Raw genomic sequence first — 16,380 nt, 5'->3', positions numbered from 1 at the left:
ATAGAGAGGGCGTGAATTAAATTTGGAAGTGTTTTTGAAGGAGGAGAGTTTTTAGGGCAGTTTTGAAGGCCTGGGAAGAGGTGGTGGTCCGGAGCTGAGGCAGAAGTGAGTTCCAGATTATCACCGCGTTGCCTGAAAAGGTTTGGGCCATTGACCTTTCCTTCTTGAAAGTGGGAGGTTCAAGCAATAGATTTTCCGCATTACGTGATGGCCTAGAGCCTCCAGAGAGTTTCAGTTTATTCACCAGGTAGCGAGGAGTGCAAGGCTTTGTGGGTGATACAGGCATTCTTGTAGATAGATCTTGCCTCGATGGGAAGCCAATGGAGGGTGGATAAAATGAGTGTGATATGGTCGCTTCTTTTGGCCCCATATATGAAACGAGCTGCTGAATGGCGAACAGATTTAAGGGGGGACAGGTGGGATTTGGGGAGGCCAGTAAGAAGAGAGTTTCAGTAGTCCAGTCTGCAGAGAACCAGCGATTGGACCAGGGATTTAAGGTCATGCTCTGGGAAGAAGCGACAAAACCCCCAAAGAAAGCGCAGTTGGTATCGAGCAGACTTTGCAATGGAATTTATGTTGGAGAGTATATTGAGTTTTATGTCAAGTATGACACCAAGGGATTTTGCACTGTCGACAATGAAGGGTTTATTGTTAAGTAGATTCATCTGATCCATCCATGATTGAACCGGGGGAGGAGAAAGTGAGGAGGAGAGGAGGAGGAATTCAGTTTTAGAGGGATTCTGAATCAGTTGATGAGTTAACATCCAGTTTTGAATGGAGTCGAGAGTAGAGCTTAGGATGGAGAGCTTGTGAGTGGAGGCAACCTTGAGGTAGATTTGAGTGTTGCCCGCATAGAGATGATAGTGAATCCCGGATTTGCTTAGGAGAATTCCCAATGGTTCTAAATAGAGATTGAACAATGTGGGTGCAAGTATAGAGTCTTGAGGAACACCTTGACCTACCACCAAAGGAGATGAAAGGCTATTCGCAATTTTGATCATTTGGGATCTATCAGAGAGGAAAGAAGCAAACCATTTAAGCACAGTGCCATCCCATGGACAAGAGCGATTGTGGAAAGGACATCCAGTCTCCCCATATCCTATTGTACTTTTCCAGGCACCCCCTGGATTTATAAAGTATTTCTCTGCCATGGCAGCAAAGTCATCCCCCTTGTCCATTTAAGAAATGGCGGAACATTTTGAGATTGGCAATACCGAGCAGTGTCTCTTTTGTTGCAATGGTAAAGTCCACTCCGACCGCCAGCCTGGTGCTGCGACTACCCCCAGGGCCTAAGCAGGCCTAAAAGAATCAGCTTTGGGTCCAAGGTAACAATTCTGTGCATGACGTGAGAAAGGGTAGTGCAAATGTGGGACCAGTAAGTTTAGAAAATAGGGCAGCCCAAAACCATATCGGAAAAGGAGCCCAATAGGTGTCGGCCCCACCAACACTTCTGTGATGTCCCGACTTCATATCATGTGGTTGTGAGGGGATGTAATATATGCATTGTAGATATTTTAATTGGATAAGGCGGAGCATCATCTATATCGCCAGAGATCTAGGGGCCATTTTTGCCTCAACCTAGTCATCATCGTCTAATTGGCCCAAGCCCCCCTCCCAGGACTCACTGAGAGTTGTCATGGGGTCTGGACCGTTGTTCATATATGTGCAATAAAGGTGGGATGCACGATGCACCCTTCTCAACTGGGTGTGAGTCAAGCAGATGTGCCAGAAGGGGATTAAATTGAGGGAGGGATTTTAAGGGGTCTAAAGGGGTTGCGCAGCTGCAGAAAGTGATACAATTGTGACAATCTGTTGAAATGGCACATGGTCGTGCCCTGCCACACACCCCCCAGTGTTGTAAGGGCAATAGAGTCAGTCCCATGCCCTAAATCCCTGCAGAGCAGAGAGCGGGGAAGCCAAGGCCCAATGCAGAGTGGCGTCATTTCCATCATGGCCCCATGCTATCTAACCTACCTCAGGGATTTGTGCCAGGACAAAAGGGTCGAATGAGTGGCCGGGAGAGGGATGAGGGAACTGTGTAGCCATAGAGTAGATTAAGGGTACCACAGAGTTCCAACTCGATAAGGTCTGCAGCAATAGTTGAATCCTGGCCATCAGCGAAGAACCAGTCGGCGATGGGAAGAAGGTATCTGGCCCAATAATATAATTGGAGCTCAGAAAACCCCAATCCTCCCTCGTTGGGGTGCAACACACATTTATAGAAGGAGATACGTGGGAGGCCCCCATCCCAAATGAAACTTGTTACCTCAGATCATAGTATGCAGAAGAAAAAAGGGGAATGGGGTGGGAGTAGTTCTGTATGGTGTAAAGAACTCTCAGCAAGGAGATCATTTCTGTTGGCCAGGTTAAAGGGGAGTGTGGCCATCTGAACCATGCCCCCCCCGGCCGTAGTGAAGAAAAGTGTGATATTGAGGTCCCAAGCATTTTGTTGGAGAAGGCAATATGTATCCCCAGGTAGTGGAAATGTTCTGTGGACCACTAAAATGGGGTTATGGCCCATGCATCATCGTGGGGGCCCTGAATTGGGATGCAAGTAGATATGGATCAGTTTACCGTGATGCCTGAGGCATCAGGGTAAACCTGTAGCATATGTGAGCGACAGGGACCGAGGCTTTAGGGCTGCAGACATAAACAAGCAGATCATGTGCATAGAGGGAGACTCTGATCTTTGCGGCCATCGGGAAGCTGCACAGTTGTGCGTCCCGCCATATCCATTCTGCTAAGGGTTCAATGGTGAGTGCAAATAAAAGGGATGAGAGAGGGCAACCCTGACGGGTACCTCGTTCAATGGGGAAGGTGGGAAGTTTGCACCAATGACCCAAACTCTCGCCCAGGTGTTGAGTAGAATGTTCACACCCTGCAGCAAAAGTAGGGCCAAAGTTCATCTACTCAAGCAGATGAAACACAAAAACACCATAGAACTAAGTTGAAGGCTTTTTCAAAATCAATCGAGATGAGGGCTCGATGTTCCGCCTTGTCCTCGTAGAGAGAGATAAAATTATGTACCCTGCGAAGGCAGTGCTGTGTGCCGTGACCAGGCATAAAGCAGTTTTAGTCAAGGTGAATAAGGGATGTAACTATCTTTACTAGGTGGTTCGCCAGGACTTTGACACAATCCTAATTTCCGTATTTTAAGAATGGACCCACAATGCCCGGGAGGTTTAAGTGGTTTAAGAATGACAGATATTGTGGCTCCAAGGAGTTTATAGGGGAGTGCCTACCTTTAATGCCTCCTCGAACATTGTAATTAATGGGGTGGATAGCATGGATGCTATTTTTTGTACATTTCTAATAGAAAGTCATTGGGGCTGGTGTTTTCCCACTAGGGAATGCCCCTAATGTCGACTTAATTTCAGCTGCCGTAAGGGGTTTGTCTAGTACTTGTCTGTCACTGTTGGTTAGTTGGGAAAGAATAAGATCTTCCAGGATAGGATAGAGGCGTTCGGCCTCCTGTGTTTGGCAGTCGCATAAAGCCTGGTGTATTTAGGGGTGAATTCCTGCGCTATCGATTGCGAGTCTGCTACCCCGCGACCTGTCACTGTAATAATGGAAAGGATCAGGTGGAGAGCCATTGCCGGAGCTTCCCAACATTGTCCCCAACTCCGTAAATCTCACCCTTTGAGGCAAGGTAAGCAGAGGTTGCGGTGTCCAGTTGTTTCTGACAGTATGCAAGTTGTTTTAAGTCTGCCACATGTTTTATATGGGCAGTGAGGTTCGTAGAGTAGGCCTTGTCAGCTATGCAAAGGTCTTGTTTAAGGGCCAAGACCCCTTTGGGTCTATGAGAGCAGGCAGCTGACCGGTAGGAGATTATATGGCCACGAAGAGTCGCCTTCAGTGCCTCCAAGAGAGTGGTGGTGGAGGTGATGGATGAAGTGTTGATTTTGAAATAGTCTGAGATGTGTATCTGAAGGAAGTCCACAAAGTCTGAGTCAGTGAGCAACTGTGCGCTGAGGTGTTAATGACAGAGTTGTTAGTGTATGAAGGACCTGAGGGTCAAAGTGATGGGAGCATGGCCTGTCAGTGCACGTGGGGGATTTGTGCATTGAGCCGTCTTATAGCATCTGCACCTGGAGCCAGAGAGGGCCAAAGAGGTGGCCCAGATGACCAGATTGTACATTCAGCAAGCAGAAGGGTTGCTTAAGTCGAGCTGTGGGGCCATCACAGAGTTAAAATTGCCCCCTAGAAGGGTGGGGTCAGGAAGGGATTGGAGGAGTAGGGGGCAAGGTCCTGTAATGTGGAGGACACAAGCATGGGGGGGTGTAAATAGAGGCAATCATTCAGTGAACCCCCTCCATGTCCCCTGCCACCAGAGCGAGTCCCCCAACAAGGGTGTTGCAGTGGTAGCATGTTGGGTGAAGAGGGAGGCGTTTGTGAAGGAAAATGGCAGCGCCTCAGGAGCTGGCTGTGTATACAGCATGATAGACTCGAATGTAGCCCCCTCGTTGTAGCGCAGGACAATGGTTACCAAGTGGGTGAGTTTTTGAAGATGCACCACTATTGGAGAGTGGCGCTTGAGTATTGAAGGACAGCTCCCATTTAATTTTGTGATTGAAGCCTTCATGACTGTGTCCACAATTTCCCTGAGTTCCAGATCAGGAGGGCGACCATCCTCTGACATTGCTCTTACAGCTTGGAATGGCTAGAGAAACCTCCTCGCTTCTAGGATAACCTTGCGGGTGCGCTCAACAACTACATATAACATAATAAGTAACAGTGCCAACCCAGAATGATTTACACATATTTGTCCCCCAATAAATTCCCAAACCCTTCCATTCTGGTAAATCCTCACATCTCCCTAAAATAGACCATCTTCCTTGTCCAATATATCCCATTATTTGTCTGGGTCTTCAGCCATCCTTGCTCTCAATTCCTCAAAATACCACACCCACATCCTACCTCTGGCATTTATTTGGGGCTTGCAAATTACATCCATGTAGTTAGAAAAAGTGATGGTGTTCCCAGTAAATGCTAATGTTTATCAAAAACGCTGATGTCCAATTCTTTATTGCAATGGGTACCCATGGCCTCTTCGGCTCTTACTGCTGGTTCTCTTTGAGCCTTCCTTTACCCTTTCCATGTGAGATAAATATAGTGATGCAATAATGTGTGGAAAATGTATGCAGTGCCTCTTAGTGCGTCTACATAGTTTTCATTAAGCAGCAAATTTCAAATATATTTATTTCATTTGTGAACCTCTGGCTTGTGACAGACAACATCTTGACAGCACTGAAAGCTCTAATGAGGCAGATCTTGTAGTCACGAAAGCCTTCCCTGGTCTTTGAAGGCCTGTGAAACATGAATTGGGGATCTCATGATCTGTACTTTGCTCTTCACTTCAGTGATGGTGAAATTCTGCCCATCAATCACCTGACACTTTTCAAGGACGGGACGTCGCGGATGCGGTGGTGTCACAGAAGGACATGAAGTTCTCTATAAAGAACCAGGTCATATGTCTTTTCCGGAAGTCTGGCCCAAGGAGTTGGTGAGCTGTGCACTTTGTAGTCAGATTGGTCTCCCTGAGACTTCTGTAGAAGCTGGCATTGAGGTTTGCCTTGCTGGAGCTTATGCTGCGGTTGTGTGTTAAGCTTGCCAATAAAGCCTGTACATCCTTTAAGCCTAAAATCCCCGGATTTTCTAATACAGTATAGAGAATTTGTGTTTTATTTTCTGCACTAGATACTCAGTGAACATTTTGGAGCACTGGAGTAATGTGAGCCAAATTCTTTAGCTTGGTTTTGCTGTCGCTGTAGTTTTAATAGCTCTTTCTCTGGGGCTCTGTCTTCGACAATGTTGCGCTACTTGGCTTTCGCCAACATCAAGGAACTGAACTGTTCAACTTGGCGAGGCATTGGCTGGAGGAGGCAAAGCATCTGTAGCATTATGGATTTTATCAACTGAGATGGTTTGGAGGTAAAATGATAGTTTTCCTAATCCAGTTTTTACTCTAGGAGCTAGGGTCAGGCAGCACTGAGATGCGCTGGAAAATGTAATGATAAGCTAGCCCCTGAAGAACATCTTACTCTAAGAAACTTTGCTAGCCCCTGAAGAACGTCTTACTCCGAGAATCTCCGCTAGCCCCTGAAGAACGTCTTACTCCGAGAATCTCCGCTAGCCCCTGAAGAACGTCTTACTCCAAGAATCTCCGCTGGCCCCTGAAGAACGTCTTACTCTAAAAATCTCTGCTAGCCCATGGAGAACGCCTTACTCTAAGAATCTCCGCTAGCCCCTGAAGAACGTCTTACTCTAAGAATCCCGTCCTCAGTACCATTTAGGTACGGATAGTACTGCTTCATTTAGCAGTATTTGCACTTCTTTGATGCTATTGTTTCGGCCTTTAAACTACTGAAGTATGCAGCTGAATATAATCTACATATGGAAATATGGAATTGTGGATGGTATTGAGATATTATTTCCTGTGCCAGTGGCCTCATGTAAATATTGAAAAGGCGGTTGGAGGGGTGGAAACCCCTGCAGGATTATTTTTTTTTCTTGCTCGAAGAAGTCAAATTATTTTAAACACATTTTATGAAGTTTAAACAGTTTTAATATGCATAGTTTTCATTTATTTTTTTAAGATTTTTTTTAAACTACTATCAATTTTTATTTCTGATCAAGTTTATCAGACTAATTTGGCGAATCCATCAATGATAAAATTCTACCTTCTACTGTGCAGCTATTTATAAAAATATTTATAATGTAATATTTGTGTACTACCATGCACTAATCCGACTTAAGGCAAATAAATTTGGATTGGCACAAATGCTGATGCCATTGGCTTTGGAAAAGTTAACTCCGTTGTAAATGAAGATTTGACAAGGGCTGTTTTACTTTTACTGGAAAGGTAATTCGACAATCACTTTAAAGACGTGCACTCTAAACAAATACAAGGTAATGTGTGTTTTTGTTGACTTTATATTTGTGTCTTACATGTTATTGTCTAATATGCATTATCAGCTTTGCCATATGTAAAAATCCAACCTTTAATCGGTCCTACAGCTTGCCATAATCATAAACTAGACTTTTCGTGAGCCACTTATACAGATTCTAGCTCAGTGTTCAAGCTACATATATATCAGTTATCTTTACTTGATCTTGAGTGTCAGTGATGTCTGCATAATTGCTGATGCCCAAAGAGCAGAAAGATTCTGATACCATGTTTTGACATTTTGTCTTTTTCTTCAGGTCTCAGGGGAGCCCCGGGATATTCCTTGGATCAATCGCATCATCTTCCTATTGAAATGGACCCATTAATTGGTACGTTTGTGTGAATTCTTTTTATAGATGTGACAGAAAGTGAAGTGAGTTTCATGTTTCTGCCCCACAGGTTACATTTGCTTCAAGTATTAGTAGAATAATGTAATTACTGTACTGTCCAGTTACATAGAGTAATCTTGTCTAAGATAGCTTTGCAACTCTGGCCTCTCTAGAGACATGATGTGCTTAAATTAATTGGAAGTTAGCACATTATCTGTAAGTTATTCTTCTTGTTTGTATACTAATGTTATCTTATTTCAGACTCTGCAGCTTATAGTGAGACGTGCATGCAAAATGTTTATCATACACTATACTTGAAATCCGTGTCAATCCATTGGCAGGAGGTAGTGCTTGTAAACAGAATAATCAAAAAAGAGAGAAGCCCTTTCTACATAATTTTAATCCAACCTAAGCGTATTTTTATTTTCCTATTAGGTTAAAAGAGGATCTGCATGCGCTGAGATGAAAAAAACATGATATGAAAAAATTTCACTTTTCTTGTATAGCAGGCTTAGCAGGCTTTCCCATGTGTGTTGTGGACCAGATCTTAAAGGTGGGGCATGTTTAAACAGAACACTGATGTCGCCCTATATAACTGGCATCTTACGCAATAAAGGTGGATTTTTTTTCTTCAAAATGGAAGCTCCTTGACTGTGGTTTAGTTCCGTAGTCAGGGCCGGACTGGCCGTAGGAGGCACCGGGCGTTTCCCCGGTGGGCCACAATGGTGGGGGATGGTTTTTGGACCTCTAGAAGGCAGTTTTTGTTACCGGGGTCGGTTTTGCAGCATAGCTGCAATATCGGCCCACTGTACAAAAAGCTGCAGCGATGAGACAGGAGTGGTGCTTCCATCTAGTGGACCCCCCACTCCCCTGGGCTGGCGAAGTTGTTTGCCAGGGCCAATTTCCAGCCTTGCCCACTGCAGGTAAGAGCGGTGGGGCTAGATGAGGGGGGATTTGGAGAGACGACCACCAGGGAAAATTAAATAAAAAAATGAATTTTTCCTCGTGGTTGTCTCTCGAGACACCCCTTCACCTGTCCCCCCGCCATACCGCTCTTACCTGCCACGGCTGCCAATTTCGGTTCCCAGTCCGGCCGTGTCTGTAGTGGCAGGGCAGGACATCATCACACAGCTACAAGCTCAGGGTGGAGATGCTATTGTGCTGCATATATCTCCAGTTCTGTCAGCTGTAAGTGTTCAAAGAATATGATGTCAGTATCATGTGTGGAGGTTTGGAAGGTCATGTAGTGTGTCACAGCGACAGCAGCTAAGTAGGAGCTTTCAGAGACCCTCATATCATTTACCTTCCTTCCACCATGTAGCAACTCTATTGAACTTTGAAACACGCCTCTTAAGTAAAGTTTTAACCCTAATGCAAGTAAGGCTACCGCCACTTGTGATTATAGTCTTTACAGTACTGCACTATGCTAATCTTTCAAATGAAGGAATATTTATTTATTTATCTTTCCATTTCTAAAGCGCATGGTTACGCCAGCTGGCGTGTTCCCGTGCTAGCAGATTCGAAACTAGGACCTACAGTTAAGCACTTCGCTATAAGTTGCCGAGTAATGCAATCTTGGAATACTTCTATAATTTAAGATGCAGAGGAAAATAGCCAGGTTTTTAGCTTCTTCCTAAATTGGCCTTCGCATGGTTCCCTTCTTACGGTTTCTGGGAGTTCATTCCAATATTTTGCTGCAAGACAGTTGAAGGACCGGGCCCCCATTCTTGCTCTCCGAATTCTCTGAACCATAGTACAATTGTGATGTTACCAACGCATGGACTATGGTTTTCCTTGCATTTGGAGGAAGGAGGTCCAGGATTTTCCTCAGGGCTTTAAGGGTTCCAAAGCATTTGCCCACTACCCTTCGAATTTCAGCCTCGAAGGTCAATTTCGGGTCAAACATGACTCCCAAATTTTTTACTTCTGATTTTGGTATCGGGACAAGTCCCAAGGTTTCTGGCCACCATGCAGAAGACCATAAACTCGGTGCATTGCCTACTATCATCACCTCTGTTTTATTACTATTCAATTTTAGGCAATGATCGGACATCCATCCTGCTACCTCTTCTAGACACCTGATGAAGTTCGGTGCTTTCATTTTGTTATTTCCAGATAGTGTCACAATTAACTGAGTATCATCAGCGTATGATACAATGGTAACTTGATGTTTTTCCACTAGTTCTGCCAGTGGTCCCACATATAGATTGAATAGTGTGGGACTCAAAATTGATCTTTGCGGGTCTCCCTGCGGTAACATGATACTCTCAGAAAGTTGTGACTGCTGTAACACTTGGAAACTTCTTAGCAATAGGAAGGATGTCATCCATTGTAGTACGATACCCTCTATGCCGCATTCCTCTATTCTCTGCAGAAGATGGAAGATAATTACCATGTAGAATGATGACAGGGAAAGGAGATAAATTCCAAGTGGGTAACATCTGTAAAGAGCCTGATTCCCCCCTCATGATATATGGACCTGCTCACCCACCGCCTGGCTATTCATTTGCTCAACTCAACAGCATAGTTTTAACCAATCTATTTGCTCCCAAAGTCTTACACTGAGTGAGAGGTGCCGCTTATCTAGCATGCAAGCCAATGTAGGTACGGTACTGCTAGAATCAACACCAACCTTTTACCTTTTTGAGATTTGTTTCTAGTATACTTTAAACAGTAGATTCAATTCTGCTATTCAGGGTCCGTGGAGAGGGTTTCTCAAAGGAAAAAAGTGACTTGAAGAAACATATTCTTTTTTGCTGCAATTAAACTTTTTAATTTTTGCTGTTTTATTTTATGTATAATTTACTTTTTAATCTATGTATCACCTTCGTATGTGAAAAGAAAGAAGGGTCATAGCCTTGATACTTGTACGACTATGAAAATTTCAGTTGTTATTGTTTGCTCTACACTTTTTATTTATGTTTATCCCAACCTTCATTGAAACGTCAGATTTTTTGCTCGTATAAAAATTGATAATTCGATTTTCATGCACTGTGCAATTATAAATAGTCTATAGATATGTTTTGAATCCTTGCATTATGAAATATCCACATTGTCCTTGCAGTCAATCTTGAATCTGGTCAATTGTTCTTCAGAGATATGCATGCATGAGTGATAGATTGCGGTGTCATGTGTTTCTTTTGTCGTGCAGCCAACAACTCTGGTGTGAACAAGCGGCAGATCACAGACCTGGTGGATCAGAGCATCCAGATCAACGCACACTGTTTTGTGGTCACAGCAGACAACCGTTACATCCTTATCTGTGGTTTCTGGGACAAGAGCTTTAGGGTTTACTCAACGGAAACAGGTAATGCACATCACGTGGCATTTTCGTGTGCACTTCCCCATCAAAAATGGTTGCCTGTTAATGCATTCCCGGTCCAGCCATCATTTAAGAAATGCCAATGTGTCACATAAGCAAGCTTCTGCTGCATGTAATATATTATCAGAGGCAGGATGGAATTAAGCAATTCAAGACTTTCAAGATCCTGCTGGAGGGCTTCCTTAATGATGGATTTGTTGTTGTTCATCAATTTTGGAGTTCCTATGATAAGCTGAGCAGGGAATTTGGGGAGTTTGTGTTGGGAAATAGGAGTAACACACCAGTCATCAATTGCTAAGTACTGTTATATGTATTTTGCCAGGGCGGGGGGCGGTGTATATGGTGTTAACTATACCCGAAGGTATTAGAGCGCCTTACATGAGCACCAGTTGCGTTACAGTTGGACACATTCTTTTTTTGTTTTGTTTTTGTTGGCCACCGGGAGATTAAGCGTCCCTGCCAGGACTCGAACCTGGTTACCCAGCTTCAAGGTCAGCGGTTCTAGCTGTTAGGTCACATTCTAGCTGTTAGGCCACATCCTCTGTGTACACAGTGAAGTTGCTCCGGCCTGCTGTCACTAAGAGAGCATAGGCAGATGAAAGGAACGCAGTAGGGGAGAGCAGGCTGAGCTTGTAGTGACTGCATCTATCACAAATATTATACAGATCATCTACAAGTGACTAAAACTGAAAAAATCTGCAGTGATGAATAGGAGTGACATGCACTTTAATTGGCAGAAACTGTTCCCTGTGTGCCAGTGTTACCAGTCAGCGAAAATACTCTTGTAACGTGCATGTGACATATCTGGGATTTTCGTCTGTGGAACAGTCATAAAGCATTTGTGACAGCCATTTTAAATTGTAGTCTGTCGAAGCACCCTGTAGGATATTAGCCATTTTTTTAACATAATGGTTAGCACTTCTGCAAGAGGTAGGGTATTTCGTAAGTATGGGCCGAAAATCCGTTCCGCTCGCGAAATTTGCTGATTTTCGGCAATTTCGCGATCCACGAATCTCCCGAAATTGCCGAAAAATCTGCAAATCTGCTCGCGGGCGTATTTTTTTTTTTTCACATACATTTATTTACCCAACGAGGTAGCACTTACTGATTAGCCAGTAGAAAGTACTCCAGTTGAGTAGAGGTATGGCACAACACGGTGGCATCTTCGTGGATAAATATGCAGGCAGGATTTATTCTGGCATGATGCTCCTGTCACAAAAATTAAACCTCAACAGGAAGCACTTACAGATATAAATAAAGCAGGTGCCCGAGTTAAAGCTCCAATTCAGTAACGCATTATAATCAGCCCAAAAAACTAGTGAGCACGGTCGAGGCTATGCAGGAGTGCTTTCTCCCCAGATCTACCATCTACAATTAGCTGTAATCCTTGATGGAAGTCTTTGCATCCACGAGTTTCTTGAGCGCAATCCCCGTGTTCTTTCTGTGACCAGGAGGCTGCTTTCTCCTCATCTGCTGCTCTGATCGACCTCTGACCTTTTATAAACAAGAGGCATGAGAACTTGCATAGAAGCCCCGCCCGTTTGGCTTCGCACCACACACACTAGGGTATGCAACATCTTCCCGCCCTTTCCCCCACTGTGATGGACAGCTCACTCGAGGGACCTCGGATCCTCTTGGCGCGGTGGCAAAGGTACAGACACACGTGGTCACTGGAGACAACTCTTCTGGCCCTTTACGCAGCTGTAGTGTAGGTAAAGCACTATACATTTACCCAATGGGGTAGCACTTACTGATTAGCCAGTAGACAGGGGAAACAGTCTATTTGTGCAAATCTGCGAGTTTGCGAGTTTTTTCACGAACTTGCGGATTTTTTTGCAATTTCGCGCAAATTTGCAGACCGCAAAAATCCACAAAATTCGCCCATACTTAATATTTTGAAGTGGCCCAGGAACCTACATTCTAACCCAACATTCAAAGTTAAGTTAACGAAGTTGGGAAACAAACTATTTACTGCTGCGGAGTAAAATGTAGCACTTTCCCATATTTTTTAGTATGGTATTACAATAGACCAATAGCACATTGTTGTGGGGAAGACTTTAATATGCTGCATGTGAACCAGCTACAAACATGATCGTCAATTATCATAAAACATCTCACTGAAATATCTGGATCAGTCAGGTAGAATAGAGTACGTGTATTTAACTGTGCATCACACATTCTGTTTTTGCTGCTCACAATTCTCCTCGCTGTCATCTTGAGCACCGCTACAGATAGTTTACCTGGCAATACCTTCCTTAATTTCTTCCTTGCTTGCGCTTCAGACTGTAACATTTAGATCACACATCGCTGTGAGAGGTGTCTAGCATCTCCTGTGGCTAAGTTGACAGGACTGCTTGGAAAACATTGGATTTACTCTAAACACCCTTGACATAGGTAAACCTGCGTGTGTTCACCACTCCCTCACCACTGCACAAAGCAAAGACTCTTAATCTTACTGCTGCCAAAAGGCAAACAATAAAATATTCCAAATTTGCACATTTATAAGCCAAACTGACTGCATCAATTCTTCACAGTCCTAGTCATAATTCTGCAAGAACAAATCGCCTGCCTCCTAGCATTTGAAAGATATCCAAACCTGCCCACATGTTCTAGGGATGAGACAACAGTTGAAATTATTGTGTTTTTTGCAAGGTGGTTCTTGACTATCATAAATTACTAATGTTTTATCCTGATTTTCTGCTCCATCATTAGCACTAAATGCTTTCTAGTGCATGTTGTGGAAGACCTGACCGCTCTTTTCTCTGGCCTTATGCTAGTATCATCCTGCCAGTGGCATTATAATTCATGATTTTTTTAACCCACATTTCTCTCTAGAACCTATTTGGTTTATCTCAAGGTGAGTGACCCACATCAACACATGCAGTTGGAAATTGGAACACTTCAATGACTTGTCCAGATGTCATCTGGTGTCATTGTTACTTGATAATGGGAAGAGACGCATCAAATACTAAAAAAATGCATTCCATAATATCCCTTGTAGCTTAAATGTGATAAAGTGTATTAGAGCATTGGAATGTTGGGAGCTCCATTGAAGACAATAGAGTGCTCCCTGCTTTTACAGCAACGTTCCAATGTTTTACAAAGGCCTCTAGTAGCTCGAGGGGATTTAACACCTTCGCTGCTAGGTGTTTTCCCCTCCTGTGCTGCAGGCTCCACTTTCCCATTGTTCATGACGAGCTCAGCTCGTCATCAGCACAGCTCAACCGTGCATCATGACGAGCTGAGCTCGTCATCAGCATCGAAAGGGTTAAATCCCCTCTAGCTTCGAGAAGCCTTTGTTTTATTTGTTAGAACATTCTGACCTCTAGTGGCAGAATGTTCTAATAGCCTTATAACCCTTCGTAGCAGAGCTATGCTGGCTTGTTAAAGTCCCTCGCCTTCTGCTCGGGCCTTGAAAAGCTGGAGCAGGCCTTTAATAGCCGGTATAGCCTGCTACCGCGTGCTATGAGGCTATATTACTCCTGATCTTGAACCTGCTGTCTGGCATAGGTTCTCCCCTTAATTTGATCATTCCATTGCTTTATTCCCATTGCAGATGGAAGGCAATCCCCGATACCCAAGGGTTGGTGGCACGTAGTCCTATGAGAGGAAAAGAAACAGCACTGGGCTCTGTGCAAATAACACCAGACACCCTAATTCATCTTTTTTTCTGATGCATATTTCAATCCTGGTTAATGAAATCATGACTGTCCGGATTTTAAATGTCTAGGCATCACTTATGAATGCTGAAATTCCTTGGTAAGGAGGAATTACTGCATTTTCAGTCTTAGGGCTAGGGGTTAGACATTAGGTGTTTTTGGTCGAGCAGCCTGCAAACACTCCTGAACATTCACAATATTACATTTTTGGGGAGATTTACATACCACATACAGGTTGCGCAAAACTCTAGAAATGCATAAAGATGTGCTTTTCCCAAGGAAAGTATTGTGTGTTCCCATGTTTAGAGTCGGGAAATGGATTTTTCCATAGAGACAAATTTCGTCTTTTGAAAAAGCAGAGTTCTAAGGCCAAACTTTGCATGCAGTGAAATATCTGCATTAGTACATTTCTCATGTGGACTATGTCCATGATCCTTTATGAATGCCAGAAAGTTGGAAATTATCTCCACATGGATGACTAATCTGAAATTAATAATTTACACCTTCTTCATTCTCAACCTGGTAATTCAAACCCAATATCTGATCATATACCTCATTTAACTCGGTTTCTAAGTCATAGTCTACCCAGGCGTGAGTGTGTGGTGAAGTGGTTATGTAATAATAATTGGAACATTGGAATTCCAAGAGCTCGATTAAAGACTGTGGAGTAGCTCCGGGCCTTTAATGGCTGGTACAGGCCCGGTGCTCCAACATTCCAATGTTTGTCTTCATGTATCTCCCTTTTTAACTTAAAACATTCTACCCTCAGTGGGTGAAATGTTCAAATCGCCTTATAGCCCTTCTGCAACTGGCTATACTGGTTGTTAAAGGCCCTCTCCTTCGTTATAGCCCCCCTCCAAAACTAGGGTTCAACAACTGGTATAGCCCTTGGCCTCAGGCTATAATAACTCCTATGCTACAGAACAGTATGACATGGCGAGTATATTATGCATTAGCCCTCACATTGCCTTCAGACTGAGCTAACCTCTTTATTGTGCTCGACTTTTTTGAAGGAAAATTAACACAGATCGTATTTGGCCACTGGGATGTCGTCACGTGCTTGGCTCGATCGGAGTCCTATATTGGCGGGGATTGCTACATTGTCTCTGGATCGCGGGATGCCACACTTCTTCTGTGGTACTGGAGTGGACGGCATCACATTATTGGCGATAACCCAAATAACAGTAAGTATTTTTAAATATGTTGTCAGCAAGACCAAAGGTTCCTTTAACTTGAAGAATGCTTATTGGATTTATTCTTTGTTTGTTACATTTCTTTCCTGCTCCTAGATCTTAGGAACTTTCTAACAGATGACAAAAGCAATACGTATTATTTGATTTATGTTAGGAAGGGTTTGTGATTCCGTGACACAGATCATGAATATACAAACGTGGCCTATTCATTGACACCATTTTAATACAGGACATTATTTTTTAATAATAAACAAGAGGTTCCTAAAATGCAACGCAAGAAGGTGCCATTTGTACAATTGTGATTCCAAGCATGTATGTCATTTTGTGGTAGGAAGCTGCCCATCAATTGTTTTAAAGAGGATGTGATATCTCCGTTGCTCTAGCTGTGCATTTTTCCATTCTGAAATTACAGGGAGACACTTTTGCTAAATTTTTGTTTTTAATACCTTTTTATTGATTTCAAACCCTTGACCCTAACATTCGTTAGTCAACACTTCGGCCGGTTACATAGTATAGTACACCATCTAGGAGAATATATCAGATTCAGTCACAGTACACTTCTGCTAATTTTTGATGTTTTGACCATTAATCCGGATGGTCCAGATTAACCCCTTCACTGCGGCGGCTATTTCGCCGCAGTGCTAAGGGGGCGGGGCGGAAATGCGGCAGGCGCATGCTGGTGACGGAACCGCTCCGTCACCAGCGTCGGTTGCGCTGTGCTTATGACGGAGCGGTTCCGTCATGGCCCCGCCCACTCAATAGAACACCCAGCGCAGGCGCAGAATCCGCGCCACGCAGGCGCGTCGGGCGGGCCATGACGGAACCGTTCTGTCATCAGCACAGCGCCACCGCGGCTGATGACAGAGCGGTTCTGTCAACAGCAGGGGAGGGGTTAACTGGTCTATGCTGCTGAATCTGTTTAAAATCAAAA

General features: G+C 43.8%; 1 protein-coding gene across 7 annotated transcripts in view; it reads left to right on the top strand.

The window, feature by feature from the left end:
- The window catches only part of NBEA (neurobeachin), a 1,820,918-nt gene that overhangs the window by 1,743,421 nt on the left and 61,117 nt on the right, over positions 1 to 16,380 (top strand). For all 7 annotated transcript variants that reach the window (XM_086935110.1, XM_086935108.1, XM_086935109.1 and 4 more), the window contains 3 exons: positions 7,204 to 7,275; positions 10,427 to 10,582; positions 15,270 to 15,440. In XM_086935110.1, the coding sequence (XP_086791236.1) occupies positions 7,204 to 7,275; positions 10,427 to 10,582; positions 15,270 to 15,440 (399 nt within the window). The remainder of the gene's footprint in view (positions 1 to 7,203; positions 7,276 to 10,426; positions 10,583 to 15,269; positions 15,441 to 16,380) is intronic.

The sequence above is a fragment of the Lissotriton vulgaris genome, chromosome 8 (genome assembly GCF_964263255.1).
Source record: "Lissotriton vulgaris chromosome 8, aLisVul1.2, whole genome shotgun sequence".
NCBI classification, from domain to species: domain Eukaryota; kingdom Metazoa; phylum Chordata; class Amphibia; order Caudata; family Salamandridae; genus Lissotriton; species Lissotriton vulgaris.
The sequence above is the reverse complement of the archived record's forward strand: the minus strand, read 5'-3'. Positions and strand labels throughout refer to the sequence as shown.